Source organism: Anas acuta, chromosome 1 (genome assembly GCF_963932015.1).
Source record: "Anas acuta chromosome 1, bAnaAcu1.1, whole genome shotgun sequence".
NCBI lineage: Eukaryota > Metazoa > Chordata > Aves > Anseriformes > Anatidae > Anas > Anas acuta.
This window is the reverse complement of record NC_088979.1, coordinates 31,018,293-31,045,678: the sequence shown is the minus strand read 5'-3', so window position 1 is coordinate 31,045,678 and position 27,386 is coordinate 31,018,293. Positions and strand designations below refer to the sequence as shown.

At 37.3% G+C, this 27,386-nt stretch overlaps 1 protein-coding gene across 13 annotated transcripts in view; it reads right to left on the bottom strand.

The window, feature by feature from the left end:
* The window catches only part of ENOX1 (ecto-NOX disulfide-thiol exchanger 1), a 360,411-nt gene that overhangs the window by 52,768 nt on the left and 280,257 nt on the right, over positions 1-27,386 (bottom strand). For all 13 annotated transcript variants that reach the window (XM_068675336.1, XM_068675334.1, XM_068675281.1 and 10 more), the window contains 2 exons: positions 13,274-13,380; positions 9,923-10,040 (listed from right to left, as the gene is read on the bottom strand). In XM_068675336.1, the coding sequence (XP_068531437.1) occupies positions 9,923-10,040; positions 13,274-13,380 (225 nt within the window). The remainder of the gene's footprint in view (positions 1-9,922; positions 10,041-13,273; positions 13,381-27,386) is intronic.

Sequence of the window (27,386 nt, the reverse complement as noted above, 5' to 3'; positions counted from 1 at the left end):
ATATGAAGAGACTGTCATTGCTGGAAACAAACCTGTTTGGAAACAAACCTGACAGTGTGCATGTGAATCCCTCAATTTGTCACATTCATTAGGGGAAGAAGGGGCTGATCTGACTGCTCTAGGTGCCTGCGCTGTTTTGAATCGTTCTGATTTATAGTAGACAAATTCTGATTGTAAATGCAAAGTGCTTTCTATAAATATGAGGATAAACAACCTTTGTACAAAATTCTATTGCACCTTAAATTGCAGGACAGCATTTATCCAGCTACTTCTCTGACCTTGTAATGGATTGGAGTGCTGAGCTAATTTTTCTTTAAAATTGTGCATAGTACTGAAATACTTTCTCAGTTGCTTTTGTCTTAGGTAAAAATGTATCTTAAATATAGGAATATTGTTTTTCACCTTTTTGGAAGGCATCAGCAAATGATCACAAGAAGCTTTGAGTTTCTTGATTGTCACATTCAAAGGTAAGTTTTCTTAAGCCATTTAATCCCTTATGGTAATAGAAAAGTACACAGAAGAGTTGAATCTGCAAGCCAAAACCTCTTTTCTCTCCTACTTCCTACCTTTAGCATTCACATTATCTGCAAACTAAGGTCACTGTGCTTCTCTGCAATTTAACATGTTTAGTAGGTAATTTCTCAGGTACTGAGAAAAAATAAGTGTTGTGAACTTGCAGATGGCAGGTTTCTAGAGAAATTGGTTGTACTTCCAGTCCTTCCAGAAACAGACAATTTATTGAAACTTGCAAAAAGTATGTAACTTTGAAGAAAGAACAGTAAAATACTCCTTGTGCCAGACTTTCTGGATAAGTCATTACTTAGGACTTTGTATCTGTGGGTGTTGAGCAGAAGGTGAGTGCAAACTCTCTGAGCAACAGGCAATGCCTTCTGAGATCAAGGTCTAATAGCACAGGCATCTCAAAACTTATCATCAAAACATGATGAGACAGATGAATATCTGATAATAGAGCAATATGGGGAGAGGCATTACTTTCTCTCGTGTTCTTCCTCTACTGTTAAAAGTACACACTTGTCTCAGACATATTTAAGAGGGAAGACTATCTATAGCTGACACATGAAAAAGAAGCAATGTAGAAACTGGTGTTCTGGACTAGTATTCACATAAGTCTTTCCAGATAGATCCCTAGCTGACATGTGAGGTGGTCACTTGGTAATTGTAGAAAAAGTTGAACAATAACTGGGAACAGAAGTGCTGTAACTACATGCTTGGCACTTTTCCTGTGCTTGAGTTACAACTTACTATGAATTGAATACATGGAGGGTTGAATAAATAAGCAAAAAGACAGCAACCTTTTACCTATGGAAAGGTAAAAAAAAATATAGCAATTAGAACTCCTAATTAAAAAAAAAAAAAGACACAACAACAAACAAACAAGGCAGGGCAGGGCAAGGCAGGGACAGAAGGGCAGGGCAAAAAACAAAACAAAACAAAACACTTCCTTTGTAACAAAGAAGAACAATTTTTCCTCCTTTGGAGTTCTATATGCTGGTGTTCAAGGAATCACATGTTTGAATTAGTAGAGAAGTGGAATAAAATGGTATGTTATCTAGTTCTTGACTCAGTCATTTTACGTACAAGATGGCTTTTATTTGATTTCTCTTTCCTTTGCCATGAATGTAAAACCAAATAAGACTAAAAGAAAATCACTCACCCCTAAGCATAATTGAATCTTCAACATATTGCTCACAAAAATATTACACTGTGGATATGTGACATTAGTAAGAAGCTTATTTTCTTGAGATAGTCTTTAAGTTAAAATGAAAGAGAAGGACATAATGAAACTCCTCTGAATCTAAGATTTATTCATTCATCAAAGTAAAACATCAACACTAACCTGTAGTAGTTTGGGGAATTTCTGTGGCCATCTAGCTTGAAGCCTGAGCCCTGCTGGCTGGGTTTTGAACCCCTGGCATGCGACCACATCACAAGCTGCTAGTCTGCTGGGTCCATAGGGACTGAGGAACTGCACACTTTGAAAAAGGAAGCTTTTAATGCTTTGGAAACTTCAGCCAGTCTTTCATGTCGCATGACATAAGGATGCTCCCCAAACCTGTAATTCTGAGCTTAGAAGTTTGCATTAATGCTGTAAAAGACTGATTTCTGACCATTATCTCCACTGCTACCTTAGCAATGTCTAATGTTTCATGGATTAAGAAGCTAAGTGGATAAGAAGGTACCAACATCTCCACTTCAAGCAGTATCTGCAAGCTTCTATAATATGTTGGAGCAAAAAGGGTTCCTTAAAACAACAGGACATGGAAGGCAGCATAATTAAGAAAATCCTAACCAAAAGCTTAGTTCAAATAATAATAGAAATGATCTTCCATAAGAGGTCAGAAATAGGGCTTAGGCTGTGAGCACCATGAAGCCACTCTTGAAGAAATTTATTTGTGCTCTGTTCAGAATCAACCACCTTCACTATTATAAAAAGGGCTCATTCTCTTGAAGGCTAAATGCAGGAGGAAGAGCACAAATGCTGTATATTGGAGAGGGCACTATAAGGAAGGTCACTTTATAGAAAGCATGAAGTGTAATTTGGAGAAGGATGCTAATACCAGCTATATCAAATTGTGAGGAAGCTGAAAACAGCATATGTTCTAATATTGTCTTTTATTGATTTTGCTGCCAACATCCCACTTCAACAATGTTACAGCCGCACTTCAAGATTCTTAATGGAGGGGGATGGAGAAAATCAATACATAGAGCTCGCTTCTGCTCCCATTGAAGTCAATGTGAGTTTCATTATTAACTGCAATGAGCACAGGACAGAGTTCAGGCTGTTTTGGTGCTTTGTGTTTGTTTTTTTTTCCTTCCCTTTTTATTTAACCTCCTACGGGGCAACATATATTGTTACTCTGTGTTTTCGAAAAGTCCCATTTAAGCAGGGCAATTCCCTACCAAACTGCAAGTCTATGCATTCAGAAATGATGCTCAGCTTTATGAAACCTAATGAAAAATTATAGCCTGTATCCTGAACAGGGAAAGTTATAATAAAAGATATAGGATTTGAAATAAATTCTGATAACAAAATCATTTTTTCCCTACAAATATTTTCATTCAGATATCAAGCAAATAAATAAAAATGGTTTAGCTTTCACTGACTCATAAAATGTTACTTTCAATGCACATTGTTTGCTGTATTACAAACAGAGGGGATGTACCTAAACTTCTTTTCACTACTGTTTTAATGCTTTTTACACAAAATGAAATATGCTAAAATTATCTCAAAAATTATAAGCATCATCTTCATTCCAACAACATGCTGTTAATTTTGTTCTAGCATGAATGCAAAACATATTTTAACATGCTGTCAAAATGAGATACTAAGAATGTCAATAAAATGACACTAAAATAAATGTAAATTTAGATTGCTGTCACAAGTGGCTGCTTGGTTTTGTGAAGATGTTAGGTTGCTATAGCATTTTCCATAGCAACTTTGCATCTTATTACATAAATAATCCCTCAGTGTCCTTAAAGCTTACTAAAAACAGGATTAAATCTATTCTCATATGTAATGATCCTGCATAAAACCTTATCAGTATGAAATACCCAGAAAACATAATAAAATGTAATCTAGATAATAGTATTTCTGGCAGTTGCAAAGCATCAAAGCACAGCAGACTTGTTTTGTAGTTAACGGGACATCCTCCTAAAACCCATATCAGGGGAGTGTCTTTGAAGTGTCTATTTCCTCTAAAAATTGCAAGTTAGGTTTTTAACCCCTTCACTGCTATGTCCACAGGACCTGTATAGACCTTCATCCCAAAGCCAGTGTGCTGGCCCAGAGAAAAGACCCAGTACTTGGGACAGGATGAGGCTGCCTTTTTTTCCCCAGGGCAGACAGACAGCACCTATCTCCAGCCCTGATTCATCAAGGCATTTCTGCTAAATTCAGCTACACAAGTAGCATTATTAAAGCCAAATGGACTTAAAACTGAGGGCATAAAATTAGGCCCTTGCCTACATGCTTCCTGGATTTCAGCCTATATTTGTAAAAGTGGTGGGAAAAACGGAATGCATTTTAAGGCAGAAAATTGGAGTCTGCCTGATGATAACAGCTCTGAACTGGCATGCTGTGAAAGACACTACAGCAGACTTTTCCCTGCGTAGAGGGAGTAATCATCTTGTGCTGCTTTCTAGTGATCATCTCTGATGGTCCCTGGGAGCAAAGCTGATTGTCTCTGCTGTGTCCAGAGCATCTCCATTTGAAGGCAAGTTACGCCACTCACAGAGCTCAAAAAGGGTTATTCAGCTGTCTTCTCCAGCTAGAGAGGGGACTGTGTCAGTACTGTGACAGTTCAGTTCTTCAGATTTAAAATATGTTCCTTTTGAGACGGTTTATAAAACCTGATTAGCAGATTTTGCTAACAAGTTTTATTTTCCTCCGCATACGTGTTTATATGTTTATTGCCACAGGGCTGATTAAGGCACCAGCTGCTAATGGCTTTGAAAGAGTATTGATTTATCTGAGGAATAAACCAATGCCAGCCCATTAATTTTTGAAGTAAATACATCTTGCTATTTTACATTATCTTTACCAACAAGTGTTTAAGAGGAAGATGGGCAAATTTTGGGCTTGTTAAATATCGGTATTACGTTCACAAAGTCCAATGTTAAAAAGCTATGAAATGGAGAAGTAATTACAGAAAAATAAGACTGGGTTTACAAGAAAGGAAGGGAGAAATATCTGGTCCAAGGAATCGTAGGAAAAGGAAGACCTGACATGATATGTGGCTTGACACCACGCCAGCCAGAGGAAAAAGAAGAGCAAAGCTCAGCTCCACACAGCTGGAGCAGAGTGATTTCCATTCAAAGTTGTAACAAGCTGTAGAAAGATTTCCTACTAGTTTAATCCAGCTATAAAGCACAGTTTCCATTACATGTGTGCATCTCTGCATTCACACGAGCTTTAAAGAAGGCAAAAGAAGATTGAATTGCAGAGAAAAGATGAATAAGCATCACGCAGATCACTTTGGTGTTGTTTCAGACTTTCCTTGAAGACTTGCCAGGCTTGCAAGTTTCAGGACAGACTTATGGACAATACCACAAAGCCTGTTTTATGCTGTGTGCACAGGGGTGTGATTGTCAAATCCTGACTTTCACAAGGATTTATGCTCTTCTGTCAGATGGACTGCCCACTGTTCGGACTGTCTCCTATGGCAACTAACTCTGCTGATGCTGCAAAGAGGACACATCGATTCAGAAGAGTGCTTAAAGATACAGGCTGCTGTTCAAGACACGAGCTGAAGTATTTAAATTTGGGCATGTTATGGTATCCTGCCAAGGAGGTCTTGTGTGTTCAGACTGGGCATGCACTGCTTAACGTGCAATTTATTAGTTGCATACAGTCCCCAGGACGTTATTAAGACATGTCATCACGGGTAAAATGATGGTGGTGAAATACTCCAGGGCCCAAAGAGTGGGCTGTTCCAAATATATTTAGCTGAGACTGCCTTGTTCCAAGGTGTTTATCATCCGCATGGACAGGACAGGCAGTGGATGAATGAACAGAAGTATCATTGCCTTCCTTTGATACTGAAATACCCCAGGTTCGTTGATTTGTCCTGTGGTGAGGTACGTACATTTGGCCCAGGGCTCTGCGATCCCAGCCCTATCCTTCCTGTGTCCCTCTGCAAGCACTGTGCATTTTGTCTTTCCCGCAGTGCCGACCGCTGTCTCTCACTGAAGTTAGAGCTGGAATTAATGGCATGTCGCGGAGAACTGCAAAAGCGAGAGATTAACCCACCTCCCCTTAAAAGTAAAATTACAGGTGCCTTCTAGGCATAAACCAAACTTCAGCTCTTTTCTACAACACACAGCTTCACTTCACTAATTCTTAAAATTACTTTGGAGGCTTTTACATGTGGATCCTTACTCCCAGTGCCAGCAGGTGGGAGATGAAGCATCCATAAATCCTGATCATTCTGAAGATTTTCCTATATCCTCTAGACTCCAGCACAGAATCTCATTTTTTCCCCTGTGCTAATGCTTCAGTAACTGCACCCTGACTTTCAAATGTATTAACTGAGTTGCCAATCATCATTATTATTTTTTTTTTTTAGCAATCTCCCAGCTTTACTTTAACAATCCTCTTGTCCCTTTCAAACTCCAAAATCCACAACACAGAAAAATCACTGTTTAAAGGCTGAATTTTGAAGAAAACATAATTCTGGAGGAACAGCTCTGCCCACAGGCCAGATTCACTCAGTCTCAGGTCAGCCTTTTGCCAGCTTTCCCCATAAAGCAAACAATCTTTGGTCTGTGAAACCAGGAAGAATTCCTATAAATTAGGCATATATGCTGGTTCAGCTAACTTAATTTTTCCCCTGGGGTGCTGTTTAGGAGGTCCTTGCAGCAGTTTGAGATGCTCTCCAACAAAAGAAGCAGGCAGTGATGCCTCCCCTTTCCTTGAACATTGCTTGCACATTCTAAAAAAGGGGGAGTACTAAGTTACACATAGGAGAATAACTCGTAAAACAACCGGAGGATCAGAAGTTCTTTGTACAGGAGACAGTACCCCAGCCCTACAACATGAGCTACAGAATGGAAGACAGGTCCAGGAGACCAAAGGTCCCAATACTCATCCCAGCTCTTCCACTGAGTCAATGATATCAGTAAATCAGGTTCATCAACAAGCAGGAGAAGAGCAATTGGCAGGTGAAAGAAGAGGATTTGAGTCTAGAATAGAGCGATGCACTTTGCAATGAGTCCCTCTTGAGCAGTTCTGTATTGCCTCAAGAAACAATCATGAATTTTCCCAAACAAACAGCCATTAGCAGATTTCTAATACAGAACACAAATTGTTCTCCTGCATGACTTAATATCTTTCATGGCTTGAAGGAAGAATGCAAACCATTCTTGCTAACTGATTTTTCATCATCTACTCCAAATCCACAGAATTTATTGTGTACAAGGGCTTGGCTCACTGTAACATTGCTCTGAAAACTGACGTCCAGCAAGCCTGGATTAATAGTCAGGCACTGAGGTCCTCACACAGTCTCAGGACTTAGATGTGCTGCTCTGTGTTTTCAAATGTTGGGGCTGGAATCCACCCTCTCCTTTTCACGATGATAGTTTTCAGATATTGTAGAAAAGAGTTTTCATTCTAATTCAGTCTAGCTGTGAGGAGATGTGACACACTCAGCACCACACTATCTAAATGCTTGCAGATGTGGTGTTATTTCTGAATGAAAAAGGCTTGAGTAACAGAAGAAATTACACTGGAAGACTGCTGAAACTGCACACTTTAGTGAGATGGAATCAAGACTTAGAAACCAACCAAATTTGTTGTATTAATTAGAAATTATGCCTTCTTGCACCAGGGATGATTTAAATGGGTGAATTAATAAAAAAGAGCTCGCACAGGTGTTAGGGACTGGGGAAATCTGTTACCTGCTGTAGGTTTAGGGATGGTAACCTTACATCAGTGTTGTTCCCACCTTTGAGTAGATGGTGAAATTCATTTGCCAGGCTGAAAAACAAAGTCCTCAAGAAAGTCCTTAGGATGGTAGGAGAGGCAATACAAAATTCTGGAACTATACAAATCAATTCATCATGTCTGGTTGCTTCTGACATTTTTGGAGGCGGACTTTTAAGCCTTTACATGTGCATGCTGTCTTTGAATTGAAGAGTCTGAATTGAAGTGAAACATCTTACTTGTGTTATTCAAGCCTCATCCTCCCGATGGTTAAGCATTTAGGCAAATATTTTAAGAGAAGGGGTTAAAAATAAGGAAAGTGTCAATGTTTTCTTACTGTGCAGAATTGTTTCTTTGTGATGAAAGACTCTTTAAAAGATATTCTTTGTAAAACAAAGGTGACCATGAATACAAATAACTATTTGAATACAAATAGCCACTCCAGTGAGATAAAGAGGTGGTTCTGGTGGTTCATACTCAAAAAGAAAGGAAAAAAAAAAAAAGAAAAAGAGAAAAAGAGAAGGTGGCTAACACCAATAACAATTTAAAAAAATACTGTACATAAAAATGAAAAATATGTTTTTCTCTTACTTTATTTTTATTTGTCCATATTTTATACACAATACTTTTTATGGTATAACAAGTTCCCCCTATTGTCAATGACAGATGAATAAAATTCACTTGCTTTACTTGACAGTGTAATGTTAGAAGAAGAAACCTATAAAAAGTAATTTTAGAACTGGATGACTCTGTGCAGCAGGCTGGATCATCTCCACTAAGATCAAGAGGATGATGAATGGTACAATGGACAATGATGGACAAGTACTCAAGTGGATTCATATTGCTAAATTTTGATTTAGTATGCAACAAAGTACAGGGCTTGCTACTCTCATCATTGAGGGGAGTCAAGTGCCCACGTTGTAACAATACAAATAAACTGAAGTACTTTGGAATGCGGTAGAAATCTCAGATATCAAATCATTTGATAGAAATGTCCCTTTTTATGGAAGAAAACCAAATATGCTTTCCTATTTGTGATGTTGCTAACCAGAGGCAAAAAGAATGACCTGCACAGCTCAGCCCTACACACGCATACGTTAAATCCAGCTGAACCAATGAATATGGCAGTTTAAAACATCATTACTCCTTTTCTGGAGTGCAGGCTGTGGGTATTTCTGGCTCTACCTTCCCATTGTTAATTCTGCTGACTTTGACTGGACACAGTCAAGATAAAATGATTAGACACTCATAAAAATCTCTGATTGCTAACAGTACTTTGCCTGCAGAGACCCAATGTCTCAGCCCCAAGCATTCTGCTAATAGTCTCTAGAAAATTCCGACTCATGCAATTAGACATGTAAAAATTAAGGCCACCCTTTACATATTGTATTGATGCATTTTTCTTGCAGGAAAAACATTAATCCTCCCCTAATGAGAAATACCATAGTAAAAATTTCCTTTCCAGAATGACACTCCTTCCTTTGGTCTTTACTTCTGGATTAATTTGACCTCACACAGTATTTTGTCACAAGAGGAGTCAAAGAACACTTCTCTATGAGCACTGGAACCCATTGAATGGATATTATTTCCTTTCTTAATATGGTGCCTACATGGTGCCTAGACCAAAATTATCCTAATCATCAGACTGTTTCTTTCTGTACTACTTTTTCCTTCTTTACCTTCTGTAAAGCTCACTGCTCTCTGGCTGTTTGCAGTCATGCTTTGGCTTCAGCTTCTGTAAATTTTCTCCGAAGATGAGTTTCTGAACAGGCGAACTCTTGTTAACTTCTCACAACTTTGTTAGCTAATGTCAAGAAATCAATCAAAGGTTCTATCCAGATTGTTTTACCAGTAAATTAGTAGATTTCAAGCCATGCCCTTGAACGTCCACTCTGGATCTCGGATGTACTTGGAGGATGCTGAAAAAAGTTGCTTTCCTTTCCAAACATTACAATCACCCTTGTTCTTTTTTTCATGACAGCCATCTAATGTGCATCAAATTAATGCAGCATGCAGTACCATATTGTGAAAAATGTACCCTTAAAAGTCCATTCCACAAAACACACAGTTAAAATGGTATAGTGTATTTGTTAAACATTACTGTGGATTTGCTGTTAAGAAAGGTAAGTCTTAGAAAATACTGACTGAACCATAATTGCGATTTCTCTCACAGTAAGATGTTGTTACTACTGTGGAATTAAATAGTACTATGCAAGACTGCAGACAGCATGTTAAAGAAACATAACGCTTCCAGCCATGGGCAGAATTGGAGAGTTTTCATCATTATCATCATAGCAGGTGACAGAAACCTCCTAGACACAGCTCGTATCATTCAGATAACTAGTTTATGAGGATTTAAAATAAGATAGTTTTATATAATCAGCTATTAATATGTCACTTCTCATATGTGAATTTTTGTTTGCTTTAAAAAAAAACAACAGCTATATATACTTGGGTACATTAGAGAGGATTTGGCTTTACCTGAATCATCTACTCGCAGCTTTTTACTAGGATTGTCACCACTGTCATCATCTGACATTTCCATCTCTTCTTCCCGGCGGATTCCCATGAGCTGTTCACTGTGAGCATTTCGGAGTTCCTAAAATCCAAAACAACCTTTTGTCAGTATTAACTTACACAAAGTCACTGCTTTATCAATAGTATCTGTTTTTAAAACTGCTCTTATTTTTAATTATACATAATTTACCATTGTAATTATATTTATTTGGCTATGAATATTTATAAGAACAGTAGTACAGGGAATTCTTCACGTGGAAGAACTGAATTTATCAATGGTAAAAGAGGAAACAAGAGAAAAAGTGGGTCTCCATTTCAAGTGATCTTTAGTTCCACTAAACATAGAAGGTTTTAGCAGCAATGATAATGCTTAAAACTGTATATAAAGCAGACTGATAACTTGCTAGCCTGTTTAAGGTATAAAGAATTATTGTTTCTCACTGTTACTTGGGGTAGGATTCCTCTGGTATAATGTAGGTTTCTCCAATAAAATTAGTTCCTACAGACACCTTTCATAGAAAAAATAAAAAACCCTAGCACCTTTAAGCAATTCATATCCATAAGGTAATTATCAAAATGAAGTTAGATTAACTTCACCCTAAAAGTGCCTTATTCTGTCCTGAAAATGTCTGAGTCTTGGTGGGAAACTACTGACTGGTCTCTGAGTGACCACTGCAAGGGCAGGGTGTAGGAAACCTGTGCACGTTTCATTGGGGAAATGATCAGGCATGGGGGCTTTGTGGGAACCTAGACAGTCTTTGTTCTCGGCAGAAAGGCTGGCGCTGGTGTAGCGGCTGGCTTTCTAAAGGCAGTGCTGAGAAGATTGAGAGAACTCTATTTTGTCCTAATAATCCTGTCAGGTGTAACACAGGGATGCTGCACCGTGATTAGTGTAGGCCTTTTCAGCCTGCAGACAGCTAATTTTTCTGACGACAAAGAGTCTAATTCCCAAAGAGGTGGTTTGAAATCTTTGAAACAAGAAAGAGGTGCATGGAAGGATGAACGTTATTGAAGAGCCCAACCACAGCTCCATGCAATTAACAATAAGCTATCAAAGAGGGACTGGATGAAAAAAGGAAAGGCGTTTCCCTTTAGCTGTACCCTTGGTTCATCAGGAGATCTCAAATACTCTGATAGATGTATACATGTCCGTTAATCACAGCAAAGGCAAGGAAGCTAATTAGTGGGCTTTTATGCAATAATTTCAAATTAAAAAAAAAAAAAAAAAGGAAGTGATTAAAATGGTAAATTCTCAACTAGTGTCTCATGCAGTAAGTGGCATCTCTGGAAGAAATTAACAAGCTTATTTCCTTATTGGAAAATGCCACCTGCACTTTTTACTGGGGAATATTGACTGCATACAGGAGCAGACATAAGCTTACATTTATTCCCTCTTTAGGGGATAAATGTCCTTGGTGCATCAATTTCTATGCTATCAGCAAAGCCAATAATCTTCCACGGAGAACGTCAATGTGTATGAGTATTTGCTCTGGGCTTGGGTTTCTAGCAAAGCTCTCCTAAAGTCAGAACACAAGGGTAGGTGATCAGATAATTAAAGAAATCAGCAGATAATGTCATGGTCAGACAGTATGATTTAAATCAAAGATACCATTTGGTACATTTCTGTCATGTTTTACATCTGAAAAACAGGCATTTCTAAAATCTGTTGTTTCAGTGAGAGGGTTCACATGTTTTTGAATCGCTTTTAATATCCTCTTTTAGAAAAACAAAAGGCAATAATACTTGAAAAAGCAAGTAGTGAATTAACATTTCTGGAAAGTTCAACCCTTAAACATTTCATTTTATTAAAGATTTAGAAGCCAGCAAATCAATGATATACCACATCCCTTTACGGAAAGTTGGTTTAAGACAGGATCGTCTTAAAGTAATTGAAATAAACTACCAACAAATCATACTTCTATACCTTACTGAGTGATAAGACAAATATCAACCCCCAACTTCCCAATTTTGAATTAAACCCAGGCTTTATCCACTACTTTTATGAAATATTTGTGAACAAAATGCAAAATACAGTTTGTAGAAATAAATTATGCTAACATTTTATTTTAAGTGTCCCATTATTTTGAAGTCATTTGGTATTCACCATAATAGCACTGATAATAAAGAATTCATTTGGTATTCATGTGGATGTTACATTTAGTGCCATTGGTATTCAACTGTAATTTAGCATTAGTTAATGGGCACTTAAAATGTTATCCAAATGATTTATATCACAGCACTTTAGTGTTTCTCAAACTAAGTGTACAACACTTATTTTACAAGTGTACTACAAAATAATTAAATAAGTGCACCTTACCTTCTAAAGTTTTTATTTTGAGACAGAGAAAAATCATTTAAAGGACCTTCATACTAACAATCAACATACTGTACTACATGAAGGTAAGCCAAGTGTATGTAAGTTGCTCATATTAAAAAAAAATAAATAAAAAAAAGAAAAAAGGAAGAAGAGAGAGAGAAAACAAAGACAGTGGTACTTACTTTTTAACATACAGGCTCATAGCGTAAATACTGAATTAAAAACCAAAGCTGGATGACCAAAACACAAGATGAGGTCTATCACTTCCTTTGCTGCCACTTGCAGCAAAGAGAGTTAGAATCCTATTTCCTCTGTTCATGCTTATGACAGTCACACATGTATGCTAATCCTTGTGGTATTATGATTACATTTATACTCTTTTCTTCGCAAGCAATATACTTAGAATCAATGCAAATGATTTATTTATTTTTCTATTTTTTTTAAAGACAAACATAAAACAAATGGGAAGATGTATGCCATAATTCTGGACTGAGTATGCTTAAGTCATTTTTTAGGAAAGAAATTTTCTTATGTTATTTTCAGGCAAAATATCTTACAATGACGATATGATGGTACAACCAGAAAAAAATGGTGCCATAGAATCCTTCTTTTAGGACCAGGTCATGATGACTCTTACAAAGATGTTTTTTTTAAATAATTCTTAATTCTATCCTTGGTTGAAAATAGTTTTATTAATTTCACTACTTCAGTTCATTATTTTAGTTAGTAAACATATTCCTCCAACGATTTCCCAAATCTTGCATGAAAAATAAAAACACATTGCTCTCTATCTTAGTGTTATTTAATGACTATTATCATAATGAGAGCAATGGGAGCAATTCATACTGTAGATGAGCTTGTATAATGGCCAGTTGATTAACAGCTAAAATGGTAGCCATAAATATTGTTGAATACTCTATGTCCAGCTAAAATCACACTCATTCTGTGTCAATCCAGCTGTGAGATGATGGATAGAAAGTAATAATAAAATCACCAACCTCAGAATGCTTTCGCCAAATGTCTATGTTCTTTCGCTGGGCTTTCGAGAAATGGTCCCAAGCTTTTTGTCTGGTAGAAGCGTTGAAAACGGCGACAATCTGCTCAACTTTGGTGAACAAGGAAGTCAAACAAGACAAGCAATTTATGTTGTGATCACTATAGAGAAGCAAAGCAAAGACACTAGGAGTCTATGGATGATGTCATTACTGAAACAACATCATCAATATCCATCCAATTATGTGTCTTTTGTACTTACATTTTATCAATGTTGGAGATGTCTGCCTTCAAGTCTGTCTCCATAACTTTAGTCTACATATCTTATAACTATGTACCAAAGAACATGCATGCAGCTGCTTCCCAGTGATGCCTGCTATAGCCTTCTGTGCAGCCACGTGCCTTTGTGTTTGTGGTATAGGCATGACACTCAAGGCATAAACCTGACGTGTGTTCCCCTGCAGCAGCTGTGTATAGATGAGCTAACTGAACAAATGAAAGCATGAAAGAAAAGCAGGATCTGCTTGCAAGGGTAGGTAACTAACAGGGGGAATTTGCCAGCAGATAGGAAGCACTAAACCATATTTAAATGCTGCACACTGTAACTGCAGCTGCTTCTTCTCCTTTATTTAATATATAGAAGCTCACCTGTTGCAGATCATTTTGTCCTGTGTCCATGGCCTATGTATTTTTATGTATATGAACAGTTACATTTTTGTGCAAGTGAGGAAGAGATGTGAAATGGGCTTCCATCATTCAACTCTAATGAATTCATTCTGAAGCCAGACATCATTGTTTAGGACAATTATCTGGGGAAATTAAGATACTTAAGTTTTTAACTATTTGTTCATCCTAAACCAGAACCTTTTCTCCCAACCCTATTTTCTGTCTCTTCATTCTAGTTACGAGCAATATTGTCCTTCCACAGCAGTGACCTCCCTACAAATGATTGGGCCAAGATGTAAGTTGCTTTCACCCTGGTACTGTTGACTACAAGACCATTATGAAATCCAGATTTTTACAAATGACCTGGGCTGCGTTCCTGAGTGAACAGCTGTGCTGACCTATGAAGTGAAACTCTAAAAAGCTTCAAGTCTGTGACAAGTTTATTGGATATTGACCTCTTTAGATTCTTGGGCCAAAATAAAGTTCAATGTTTGTAAAGCTGTGCTTGCAACACCTTCTCCTTTCCTCTTTCATTGAAGGAGAAGGCAGTAGAAGTGCTGTAATGGCCTCTGATCTGGTCTCTCATTGAGCTGCTTGACAGCTTCTCTCTTTCTCTTCTGTATTCACAGATGTGAAGGATCTTGCTATATATGCTTGCTTAAAATGGTGAGGTCACCTAGAAAGTCAGTTGTAGATTTTTCACCTTTAAATCTGAAAAATAACATCACTCAAATTGAACAGGAACACTTTTATTCTCTTTTTGCAAACTACTTACAGACTCAGCTGCATTGAGATGGGTGTTCACTCCTTTTCTCAGGTGGCAAGTGATAGAACATGATGAAATGGTCTCAGTTTGCACCAGGAGAAGTATAGATTGGGTATTAGGAAGATTCTCTTCATGGAAAGTGTGGTAAGGCATTGGAACAAGCTGCCCAGGAAAGTGGTGAAGTCACCATCCCTGGAGATACTTAAGAGATGCGTGGATGTGGCACTTAGGGACATGGTTTAATGGTGGACTTGGTAGAGTTAGGATGACGGTTGGACTTGATGATCTTAAGGGTCTTTTCCAACCTAAATGATTCTATGATTCTGTATATGGAATATTTTATTTGCAACCATCACGGCTACTTAACTAACACCTAAAGAAATAAAAATTTTAAAATTAAATCTTATATGTTGTTTATACTAAAGAAATTGACTTAAAACTACTGTGTGATGATCTGATTCATTTGTGATTCATTCAGGTTTTAATAGGAGATACTATAATTTCAGCATATTAGAACTTGCTTGGAATGAAGGGGGATGTATCAAGGAAGTTATGAGGTGTATATTTATTCAATTAATTTGAGAAGAATGAAAATGCTAAAGCACTCTATTATTACGTGTATAGAAACTGAGGCTAGATTTTAATTACTATCATTGTGTTGATGACCCAGGTGCTCAGAAAATTGTGCTTAATTAACAACCTGTTTTTAGTTTGCAAGTGGAAATTCAAGTAGAAAAGATTCACAAAGAATCACAAAGATATGAGAAAGAGCTGGTTTTCTATTTTGTACTAATGGACATTAATAAGATCATCTGAATTTTGAAACACATTTGAACTTTGAAGTGTTTAATTTCCATTCTGTGAACACGTGTTAATATTTATCAAAAGTCATTATCTGATCATTTCAGAAACTATCCTCAGTGAAAATACAAGATAGGAAGATGTCAAAGAGTTTTTTTGACATAACTGCAATAGACAAAATGAAAAGCAGAAAAAGGATCTCCCTCCCTTACATAACTGTCTAGTATTTAAAAAATAAAATAATAAAATAAAATAAAATAAAATAAAATAAAATAAAATAAAATAAAATAAAATAAAATAAAATAAAATAAAATGATGTAGAATAGTAGAATAGTGTGAATACTGGAAGTACTAAAAATCAAGTAGTGTAAAGAAATATTGTCCAACAAGGAAGCAAAAGATAATAAGGCAAACATAAGGGAGAATATTAAATGCCCATTGTGACTCATGTTAGTTAACAGTAACTAAGATTTAGAAAGTTCTTTATGCCTACAGTTAGGTTGAGTTGCCCTTCTCATTTTCTCACACATAGTGCATATTGTGCTCTATAATGATGTGTGTGAAAGCAAAGTCATACTCTGAGCTCAGCCAAGAGTCCTCAGGCTGACCGAAGTCTTGACTCAGAGCCTTAAGGGAAAAGATCTCTTAGGCCTTAAGGAAAAAAAAATAAATTATATATGTCAAAAAACAGTGTCCACTGCTATGTATTCAAAGAAATTATCAACACGTATACAGCAATTTAAATATAAACAACATCTTAGGCTACGAAGTGTTACAAACAACAGTTAGGAATGCCCAACCTAAAAGATCTCCAAGCATGACGTTAAAGCTAAAGAGCAGTCAAGACCATTGTTAGACCATGGTTTGACAGTACAGGAAAGCAGCTTCATGTCTCCTTGTACTGTACCAAAATCCCACATTACTGTTTTATGAGCTGCCAACCTAGTATACACGCATTCTGCAAGTTCACAGGTTAGGTCAATTAGGTTGTTTTTAGGTTAATTTACATTGTATTGGGATTCATTTGTTCTCTCACAGACAACCTGAAAGCCCAGATATGGAATAACTCCTGTGCTCTGGCTAATTGGTAGACAAGACGACGTACTCACCCCTGACCAGGAACAACTTTGTATGGGTAAGTACACTGGCAGCATGAGCCCAAAAGGGGAGGCCGGGAGAGCTTACATAGTCTGAGAAGCTCTCCAGTTAACTTATTTTTCTTCCTTGCCTTGGTAAGATTTGGCCAAAGAGAGTCCCCACATTTGGGGCTGGTATCTGCAGAATCTCAGTGAAGCAGTTTTTCCCAGCCTAGCTGCTGAGCATGATTTTCAGACTGTTGCCTGACCTCCAGAAGGAAATTTCCAAAATGAAATAATAGGTCGTGCCTATCTCTCTAAGGCACCTTGAGATCTAGGATGCACTGCACTATCAACTGTGACTAGTAAGTAGAATTATTAAGTAACATGAAATATTCATTGTCAAACATCTGCTGGTAAGTTCCATGCTATATCAAATTTTCATTGACCATATGCAAAGCTGTTTCCTTACTAAATTAGGTTTAAAAAAAAAACACATTGTTCTGGAAGGGTCCATGCCATGTCATTGTTTTTTTCCTATGAATATAACTTACAGTGTATAAATAATTGCATCTTTCCTGATGACTTATTCTGTGGCTGGTAATTTATGTGGCATGTTTCAAGACAAGGGATTTTATGTAATTGTTTTTCTGATGATTTATAAATAATGAAAAAAAAAAAAAATCTAAGCCTAGAAAGATACGGAGGTGTCAATGCTTAACAACTGCAGTGTAACTAGAAACACTTTATTAGAGGTATAAGCATATTAAATGTAAGTTTAAATCGCATTTTTTATTGCCATAAAACATGCCACTGGAATAGAATATGCCACTGTAAATAGAATATTGTTATCAAGTGTAAATGTAAAAACCAGAAAAACTAGAAGCAACGCCAACAAGAATCCCTAAGTTATGCCGGTAGGATATTCACAGAAGATTGGATTAAAGAGGAAACTAGAATATCTCCATGGGAAGAGACAATTTGATACAGGTTATTTGAAAATGATACTATTAGAGAAGAGAAATAAATGAGAACCAACATATAGCCATATCTGCAGAATAAGGGGCAGAGAGAACAGTTTTACTCTCCCTTACATTTATCAGGCAGGCTATTTTAAATACAATTGAGTGAAGGATGGAATTCTTCCTTGTGTTCAGGAGACAAGAGGTAACCAATTTTTCCTTTGCCAATTGTGTTATCAGCTGCCATGCATGCACGATAATTTTTAATTTCTTTTATGGAATAATAAGCAACATCAGCAACCAAATGCTTTATGACACCACAATAAAAATGAAACGAAATAGAAACTGAAATACAATGTGTTAAAATAAAAACAAAAGGTCTTCACTGACAGATAAAATAATCAGATTTCATATAGAATTTCACTCAAAATTCCACCAATTTAGGATACAGGATGAAAAGGACTTTGCACTAAATTACTGTAAGTGCAAGAGTAGAATATATGGCAATTTAGCTCAGAAAAAATCTGTATGAGCACAACAGCTGACACGCAGGATAAAAGAAAAATCCCACCCATAAAATTACAGTGTAAAGGAAACTGTTATAGTAAATGTATAACATGCTTTTCAAATACAGATTCGCTGCACAGGGAGGATATAGAGTTGGCATGGTTTGGGTCAGAAGCCTCGTTGCTGAATTCTGAATTAGTAGGAGTCTGCCAATCGATTTGGCTCCAAGCCCAGCAAACCAAGGAATTACAGTAGTCAAGGCTAGATGCTATAAGTGAATGAATTAGAGTCTCCAGGTCAATTTTGGATAGAAAAAAAAAACCAACATATTTCTGGCAACAGTCCTGAAAGGCATTTGGTAAAATGCTGAACAGACCTTAGCACAAAGTCCAAAGCTAAAAATGCACGTAGGCAAATGATATATGACATCAACAAGAGAAATTGTAGATAAATTGCAGATTAATGAAAGAAATATTTTTAATTATTCTGGGCCAAATCCTCAGCCTCTTGGTTATGATATTGCTTACTTTCACAAAAGATACTTTTTTCCACATATTTACAGCTGAGAGCCTGCAGCCCCTCCCTTCTAACCAATTCGCATGCCACAGAGGGAGGAACAGATATGACTGCCTCTGACTGGCAGAGGAGGGAACCATCAAAGCTGGAAATGTCACCCTGGTAAAGACTGCAGATAGTACAAGGGATGGAGCCTAAATTAAAATGAACCAATGGTCATCAGCTGGGTAGTTAAGCAAATGCCATTATAGGTTTTTATAATGAAGGCAGAGATTTTAAAAGCAATGCAAAATCACTTATCTTCCACGATTAAATGCCAGCCTGTTTTTTTTTGTTGTTGTTGTTGTTTTTGTTTTTTTTTTTATTGTTTGTTTGTTTGTTTTTTTGAACAAAACAAAACAAAAAGCAAAACAAGCAGAAAAAGTTGAAAGCACATCAAAAAGAAGGTGAATTGTGGCTGCAGTTCCATAAAAAAATAGCAGGCTATTGTTTGGTCTCCTTGCTGTCTGTGTGGGTGTAGGTTCCTTAAAACATAGAATAGTCTTAATACAGGGCACGGTAAAGGAGAAAACCACAGGGCTTCTCTATTTTATCTCCAATTTCTACCTTTCTGGACAGGCCAAGGTATTGGTGCCTCCAGTGATTTCCCTCCCAGATTGTTCTGCTGTGAGGGGAGTGAGTTTGCAAAGCTGCCATCCCTTTACTTGCCCTACTGCCAACATCTATACGAAAGATCAAAACCACTCAGGGACTGTTCTCATTCACTGAGACTAACTGGCACAATGTGCTGAGTGTCCTCAGAGCAGAAAACCCTCTTTTCCACAAAGAGATACTTTTAGGGAAACTACTTTGCCAACACAAAACCTAAAACTGTATGGAAATTGTGTGGGAAAACGCTTACCAGAAGCAGAAAAAGGATGTTTTCGTATTCTGTCTACCCAATGTCACCTGTCTGAACACTAGAAAGAATGAGAAACAGCCTAAGTTTTCTCTGTCTGAATTGCTATATTGTTTCTAGACTTCTCTTTCATTAGGTCTAGAGTGTTGAAGACCAGGAGGAGGTTACCTGGGTTGATGACAGCGTCCCATTTCCTGTTCTTTTTTTTTTAGCTTCATGGATGTGGCTCTCCTATTTGTTACCTGAACATTGCTGTGCTTCTCACACAAAAAGCTGTCAATGCTCCTCTCTGCTGATATACCTCATTGTTTAAAAGGCTCTAAGCAAATGCGAGTACTACGAGTTGTAATTACATAACATTATGTATATCTACCTATTTAGCTTTAGCCTACACATGTTCACACCTAACAATAATTAGATAAAATAAAATGCACTGTGTATTTTGCTGTCCCCATTCCCTTTGCTCATCCATCTGACTCAGACTAGTATTATTCAACATGCTGTTGGGGGTTATTAAGAGGCTGAGTGGGCATCAGTGGTCTACACTGGAGTGATGCAGGAAGAAATCACTTTTCATAATATAATAAGCAGATTTTCTCACTTAGATGAAGGACAATCCCCCAAATGCTTGTTCCACAGCACAAGTGATAATTCTTTGCCTTGTAAAAAGATCCAACCTCAGTGTTAGCAGCTGTTCTTTTCCTTTCTTTTTTTTTTTTTTTCAGTTAAGAAACAGTGAAGAAAAGTGAAAGAAGGGGCATTATAGGGATACTGAAAACTCCCCATTTGCAGGATTTATAATAGAAATTGCACTGCTACTTGCCTGAGGTATGAATATCAACAATTAATGGTTCCAGAAATGGGAGAATATACCTTGTTATACTTGGAAATAAAAATACACACTGATTAAATATAGCACAGTTTGCCCTGCAAGGTATTGCTAGAAAATCTGTCTACAAAATAAGCTTTGAAAATCTTTTAGGTTGTGAAACGTGGTTTAATTTACAACAAAGAAACTGACAGCTTGGTGTAACAGCAAGTGCTGGCACTGTGCCATGTGATAAATCACTTGGACTCAACAAGACCACTTCACCTCCATGTCATTTCTCAACAAACAAGAACCTGACATCAGGGCAGCACAACCCAGTAGGGCAGGTACAAATGTACTGTACCTGCTCTTTTAATGCCACCTTCTTATATTACATAACATTTTATGGACCTTGTCTTGACATCCAGAAAATAAAAGCAAAAAAAAAAGAAAAAGCAAACCAAAACACCAGCACCACTGACAAGACCAAAAACAACAACAAAAAAGCTCACTAACTTGATTAATGATTAAATGAATGTCATTTTCTCTTTCTTGGCCAATTTGATGAGATTCTAAGCCATCTCCAGTGCACTGCATTTAATTTGCTGTTCTTATTATTATTTACTGTTTGGCGAACCTTTGTTTTGGTTCTCAGTTTTAAAAATAGCAAGAGTAGGAACAACTATTTTGGTAAACCCATGAAAAAAAAAAAAAAGAAAAAAGAAAAAAAAAGAAAGAAACCCAAAACAAAACAAAACAAACAAACAAACAAATCAAAAAAGCAAAACAATGACAAAAAACAAACAAACAACAATAACAACAAAACACAAAACAAAACAAAACACAAAGCAAACAAACAAACAAGGGAACCCTGAGATGAAGAACTGAAACTGGTGAAAAACTGAGATGACTGAGCTCTGGCAGGTCCCACTAAGTGAGGTGACTCTCTCTAAGTGATAACTGGTCAGGGATCTTGCAGCTTAGGACGTTCTGTGGAGATCAGGGGGGCTATAACTGTTTTAGACATATATGTTTTCTTTTGCTGAAGAGAGCAAGCAAAACAGAAAAAGAAAAAAAATTGTCTCACACATGTTTGTGTGGGAACATTTACTTCTTCATTTGTTGCCATACCTTATGTTTCCCAGCCCACCATGAATTGTCTCCTTATCTTTTTGTTTATTGCCTCCTTTCTTCTTAAGGCATCATTTTTGATACCTTTTGTTGCATGGCTTCATCTTCCCCTCCCACTTATTCTATACCTTTCCCAGACTCCCATCTTTTTCTGCCCCCATAACATCTCCGTCATCACCATGAACTACACCATTTGGGATAAATCCAATGATTTGACATGAAGCAAGAGTCGTGCTTACTGAATGGAGTAAACATTACAACCAACCATAGTTGCATAAGGTTATTCATATTCATATTTACAAGGTTTATTCATTCACTTAGAAACAGCCTGAACAGTTTTACATGTGTCTGTGGCAATTCAGAAAACCTCTTGGGTGAAACCTCCATCTTTCCATCCTTGCTCCAATGCCTCATTCTTATCTCTTATCATTCATTTCCACATGACTTTTACAGTTCACCTCTCATCAAACCCTTCCTTCTATCCCTGCTCAGCAAGGCTGCTTAAGCACAAGCACAGATTTCCATGTGATTCAAGCACATGACTCTTTTCTTTGAACCTTGCTACATAACCTAGGAGATCCTGCAGGATTCAGGTGAGTGGGATGAATTGTGAAAATGGGGTCTTAGACAGAAATCTCTTGGGAGAGAGTTCTTTTATTCTGCTGTAAAGCACTATGTATATTTAATGGCCTACATAAAGAAAAAGAAAAGTCTTAAAAATAACAGGACAAGAGCTTCTGCTGAAATTCTGGCCACACTTAAATCAATACCAAGATTCCTATTGACTTCAGGTGGAGTGAAAGCTACAGACAATGGGAGGAACAAAGCAATCCAAAGAATATGAAGTACAAAGGAAGAAGCTATCTGAAACACTACAGGTTGCAACCACAAAGGCTTATACTGCCAGAAAACAGGGAGGAATTATAAGAATGCGAAACAAAATAGAAATGGAGTCTTTCATCTCTATTCTCTGCCACAGCAGACACATCCGGGATAGATATGCTTTTCAGAACATGTGTACATGAGATGGGAAATGGGAGGACAAGTAAAGAAGAATAGAGATACCCAGCTGAGCTTTACTGGACAAATTATCAGTATAGAAGCAAGCAAACAGCATGCCTACTAAATGAGCTAATCAAAAGGGACTGGATGGATTGTGGATGTTATTTTTTTGTTGTTTTTGTTTTTTAGAAATACATCAAGGTAGAAAGCAATAGTGGCAACTAATGACATGAATGATTAATGTTTTTGTTTGTATTATAGTGGTGCTCTATGACACCAACTGAGATCTGGGCTGCACTGTAAAAACACATTATATGACTCAATCTCTATCACAAAGAGCTTAATGATGACCTAAAAATTGCACATAAAGTAAGCTCCTATTTTTGAATTAGTCACTGGCAAAAGAAAGAAAGACTGTAAGACCGGACAACTAAAGAGCAGGAAAATCCTTTTAAAAGTTGTTATTAATGCAAAGCAATTGAAAGAATACTAAGAAAGCATGAATGCATATAAAAAGTCTGACCGCTAAGAGAATTTTAACTAGCACCCTAATAATGAAGCCAGCTGCATTTACAGGGCTATGAGGATATGCTAAAAAGTTGAAGGATTATTGGGAAAAAAGACATCAGTATGGTACTTAAGGAAAATCTAGTAAGATGGTGATTTTAACAATCACCAACATATCAATGAAAACCCTACCTCTTTTAAAGTAATAGAGGAACTTTTGAAGTAAACCTATAACAAGAAAAACAAAACTTATTCCAGTCCATAGTCCATTTTTGAAGACATCTCAAAAAGGATTTTTTAACTTTTTTTTTTTTTTTTGGTGTGTGTTAAAATTCAGATTCTGTCTGTGAAAGCACTGATAATGTTAAAGCAGATTAAATAATATCTGGGAGAGATCAGAGAATGAAAATGAACAATCCAGAAGAAAGGATAATTTTATTCAGTCTGTTTAGAATGTATTTCCCTTCAGAATTATTTCTCTTCAGTTATGGGGGAACCAAGAAGAGAGGGAAATGTGTTGGATACATCTCTGCCATTTGACAAAAGGTCAGAAAACAGCAATTTGCCACTAAGGTCCTTCATCAGGGAGAGAGGGGAAACTTGAGGAGACAATCCTGACTTTTCCAAGGGGGGAAAAACAGTTTTCTCCACAGAGCTTTGATTCTTCTTTATAAATAGCCATACTGAGTAAACTCAAAGGTGTATTTAGCCTCAGATCCTGTATCATGAATAAAACTACTAAGGATGCTTAGCAACGAGTTAAATTGATGAATTGCATAATTTTCCAGTTTGAAGTTCTTTGGTTCCAGGACTTCTTGAAAGATGTATATCTCTCTTCCAGGTACATTTTAGATAAAATCCAAGAACACAAGAAAGCAAACAAGCTTGCTAGCATCAGAAAGAAGTGACAGGCACCCTATATATTGAACTGTGGAGCGAAAATTATTCTTTCTCAGTAGCAAGATGGAAAGAAGATCTACAAGAAGAATGAATTTGGACTACACAGTTCAGATCTTAAGATCATTTTCAAAAAAATAAAAGTAGACAATGGCACATATTGTTGCCATGAACTTCTTGTTGATGATGCTGTGTACTTGCTTACTTACTTGTTGTCTATACTCCAGTTACCTTGGATGCCTTCCCACATCCTTCTTCACCCTACCAGTGCAGGAGTACACCTACACAGGAGCAGATTCAGAGAACCACAGAATATCACTCTGATCAAAACTCCTTGAAAAGCTGGGATACCATTCATACACGTGTTTTGTTTTGTTTTTGTTTTTGTTTTTGTTTTTGTTTTCTTTTGCCATCACCATGGCTTTTGTGACAAAGGTGCACCGGTGACATAATGAAAATTGCTGTGTTTTTTCTTCTCAGAAGCCAGCTTGCTGTCCAGGAAAAAGTAGGCAATCGTTTAGAGCTGTGTCTTTTATTTTTTAAAAAAGAATTAATAATGTCATTTTTAACCACAGATATGAATTCTCACATTTTAAGACTTCATAAGCTTCCCCAAACTACAAGGTTTTAATCCCTGATCAGAATTAGAGCTGTACCAAGAAAAAGATACTGACATTTTGGTTTCAGCTAGTGGCAAAATCTATTTTCAGTACAAATACCCTGTAAGTTCTAGTGAAGATTGCATCCTGTCACTTAGAAAATGTACTAAACTTTTTAACAGCTCTGCTTTTACTGCTTATTGTGATGGCATGATATTTAGTAGCTGAAATGGAAAAAAAAAAAAAAAAAAAAAAAGTGTAGCTTGTCCATGAGGTCCCCTGGAAATATCAGGATGGACTGCTGGCCCAGTTTGAGTACTGTGAATTGCTACCTTGGATTGCCAGTGGCTTGCCTAATGCCAGCAGTAAGGTTAGTCATTGTGAATAAAATTTAAGATGACCATTTTTAGATAGGTGTAAGTGATTTAGAGGTCTACATCCTAGTTTTAAAAATTGCTTACTGAAAGCCAATGAACTAACTACTGCTTGTCAAGTAGGGTGAGAACCTGCAGCATATCTCTTCTCCTTAATGCCAATCAAAGCACAGAGGGATCTCAAGGTTGCTGGGAAGTGGCTTCCCTTTTGAGTAACCTCATGTCCACCATGAGGTAAGGACATTTCTGCTATTAGTTACAGTAGAATAAATGACTGCAGGTTTCTACTACAGCTTGCCCTATAGGATGAACCTGTGTCTATCCACTCTTTCAGGATTTTTACACAGGTTATAAGTCCCTAGTGATTATCTGTAATTAACTGTGGTGGGTTAAAGCTCAGTCTTTCTACAATGTACAGGGGAAGGGCTTCACACTTGGGAGGGCATATAAGGTCACTGCTGTGACTAGCTGATAGACTATGCACATCCCCTGGATGGAGATGTGCCATAGACGTTCTCATTTTGCCATATAATAGGAAACAGGGAGACACCTTCCTCCAGCTGGGATTGTTCTGGATGAGGTGCCTGAACACCTTCACCCTATGGTGATAAACACTTCCTTTCAGAGCATCCAACCACACCATTTAGCACACCCTTGGAAAGAGAGAGGCTTAGCTTCAGTTCCTTCCCTAGCACTCAGGGTGCTTAAACATACTTGCCTAAAAGATCGTTCCAGGCATTAGGCACTGAAATTTGCTGAAGGCCATGGACAGAATTATAGTGAAAACTACCATGTGTCAAGGAAGTAATCTGTCCACAATGCTCTTGGACAAAAAACACAGTCCCACTGTGCCCCATAGCATGTGAGAGACTGATTCATAGCCCCTGATATGAACTTGATGTCTAAGCCCCTTCAATATTCATCCATTAGTAAGGGTGACAAAAAAGACCAACTGAGTGTAATAAACGCTTAGTACCCAATTATGGGGCACTTCTGTTAATCATACTGTGTGTCTGTGTTTGGTGGTACTTCCATCCCACCGTAACTCTGGCCCTTGAGATAAAAAGTTTACATTTGAATATGGGATTTTAGCTCTTCATTCACCTATAGGTACTTTTGAAAACATCTAGGGACACTGCACAAAGTAGTTTGAAACCTCAATAAGAAGCAGATGAAATTTACAGTGTATGGATGAGAAAGTCAAAGGAAAGAATTGCAGCTTTGCTGTAGTCTAAAAAACAACCCAACACAGATGTCTCTAGGGCTTTCATTTTTCTTAAACATGAGGATCAACATGTATAAGCCTTAGGCTGAAAAGGTGGTTTGGGAGGAAATTAAAAGGAGATGCATGGAAAGGCAAGGAGCAGTGTCACATGTAACGGTGCAATGCAAGTAAAGAGGAAAAATTTAGAAATCAAACCACAAAGACGGAACAATCCATATTTTAACCATAGATTTAAATCTAGGAAAACTAACTAACTTAATACAAAGAAGAAAATGGACATTTTTCTCTTGTTATCCTTTAAATAACTGAAGAAACACCATAAGGAGACTAAGAATCCCTGTAGAACTTAAATCAGGGACTGTAAGTTGGTGGTATGACAGCAGTATTAAACTTTATTTTGCTGATTATCCTGGCACAAGTATCTTGGTTAGGTAATTAATTCACGTCCTGAACACTTGACCCGATTTTTTAGGGGTAATCCACTTGGTAATCTTCTAAATACCTGAAGGCAGAAATAGGTAGCAGGAATTTCAATACCTGTACTTCTTTAGTGTCTAGGCCAATAAGCTGAAATGTTCTGGCCACACTAATCCTCATTAATAAGAAAGCATTTTATACTGAGACCCACATAGACGGCATATGTGTTCCAGGTGAGTGCACTTCAAGCCCATTTGCTTAACTTATTTCTTCTTCACTCCCCATACTATTCACTGCTACAACACTGGCATTTTTACCTAACTCTAAGTTCTTCCCTTATGCAATGTCCTTCTGTGTTAAGATTGCACACAGTAAGTGGGATTAATTGACCCCAGACTATGCATGTGAAAGTTGGACATCTGGTTCTGAGCTAGGCCCTCTAAGAGTCCTCTATGGGCAGCAGAGAAAAACAAAGCAGCATCTCCAAGGGATGATTCATCTTGCTGGAAGAGCACTACAAGGTGGGTCTGATGACTTTTCCTCTGGAAATGCTTATTTTTCTCTGTTCACTGCAAAGAAGGCCCAGAGTGGTCAGCTCAGACTTGGACGTCTGACACAGGTCACAACAGAGGAGCAATATATAGTATTTTAAAAATATTTTAATATATACGTCAAATGGCCACAGAGCTGCAGCATTACACTGGACTTTTGGATCCTTACTGCAGAACAGCAGAAGTGCTTTTTGTCACTTTGCGGTATTTAATAGACCACATTCCTATTTTGGACACCTAGCATTTTCAGATTCTTCTTCATAAATTGACATATTGTAGTTCATTAAATAGGGTTGTGAGAAAACAATGGAAGAGGAGGCATAAAACATTCTGTGGATCAACTCAAATAGAAGAAAATTCTTGAAAAGAGGAAGCTTATTTCACATTCTCCATGTTTAGTAATCTTAGGCATATA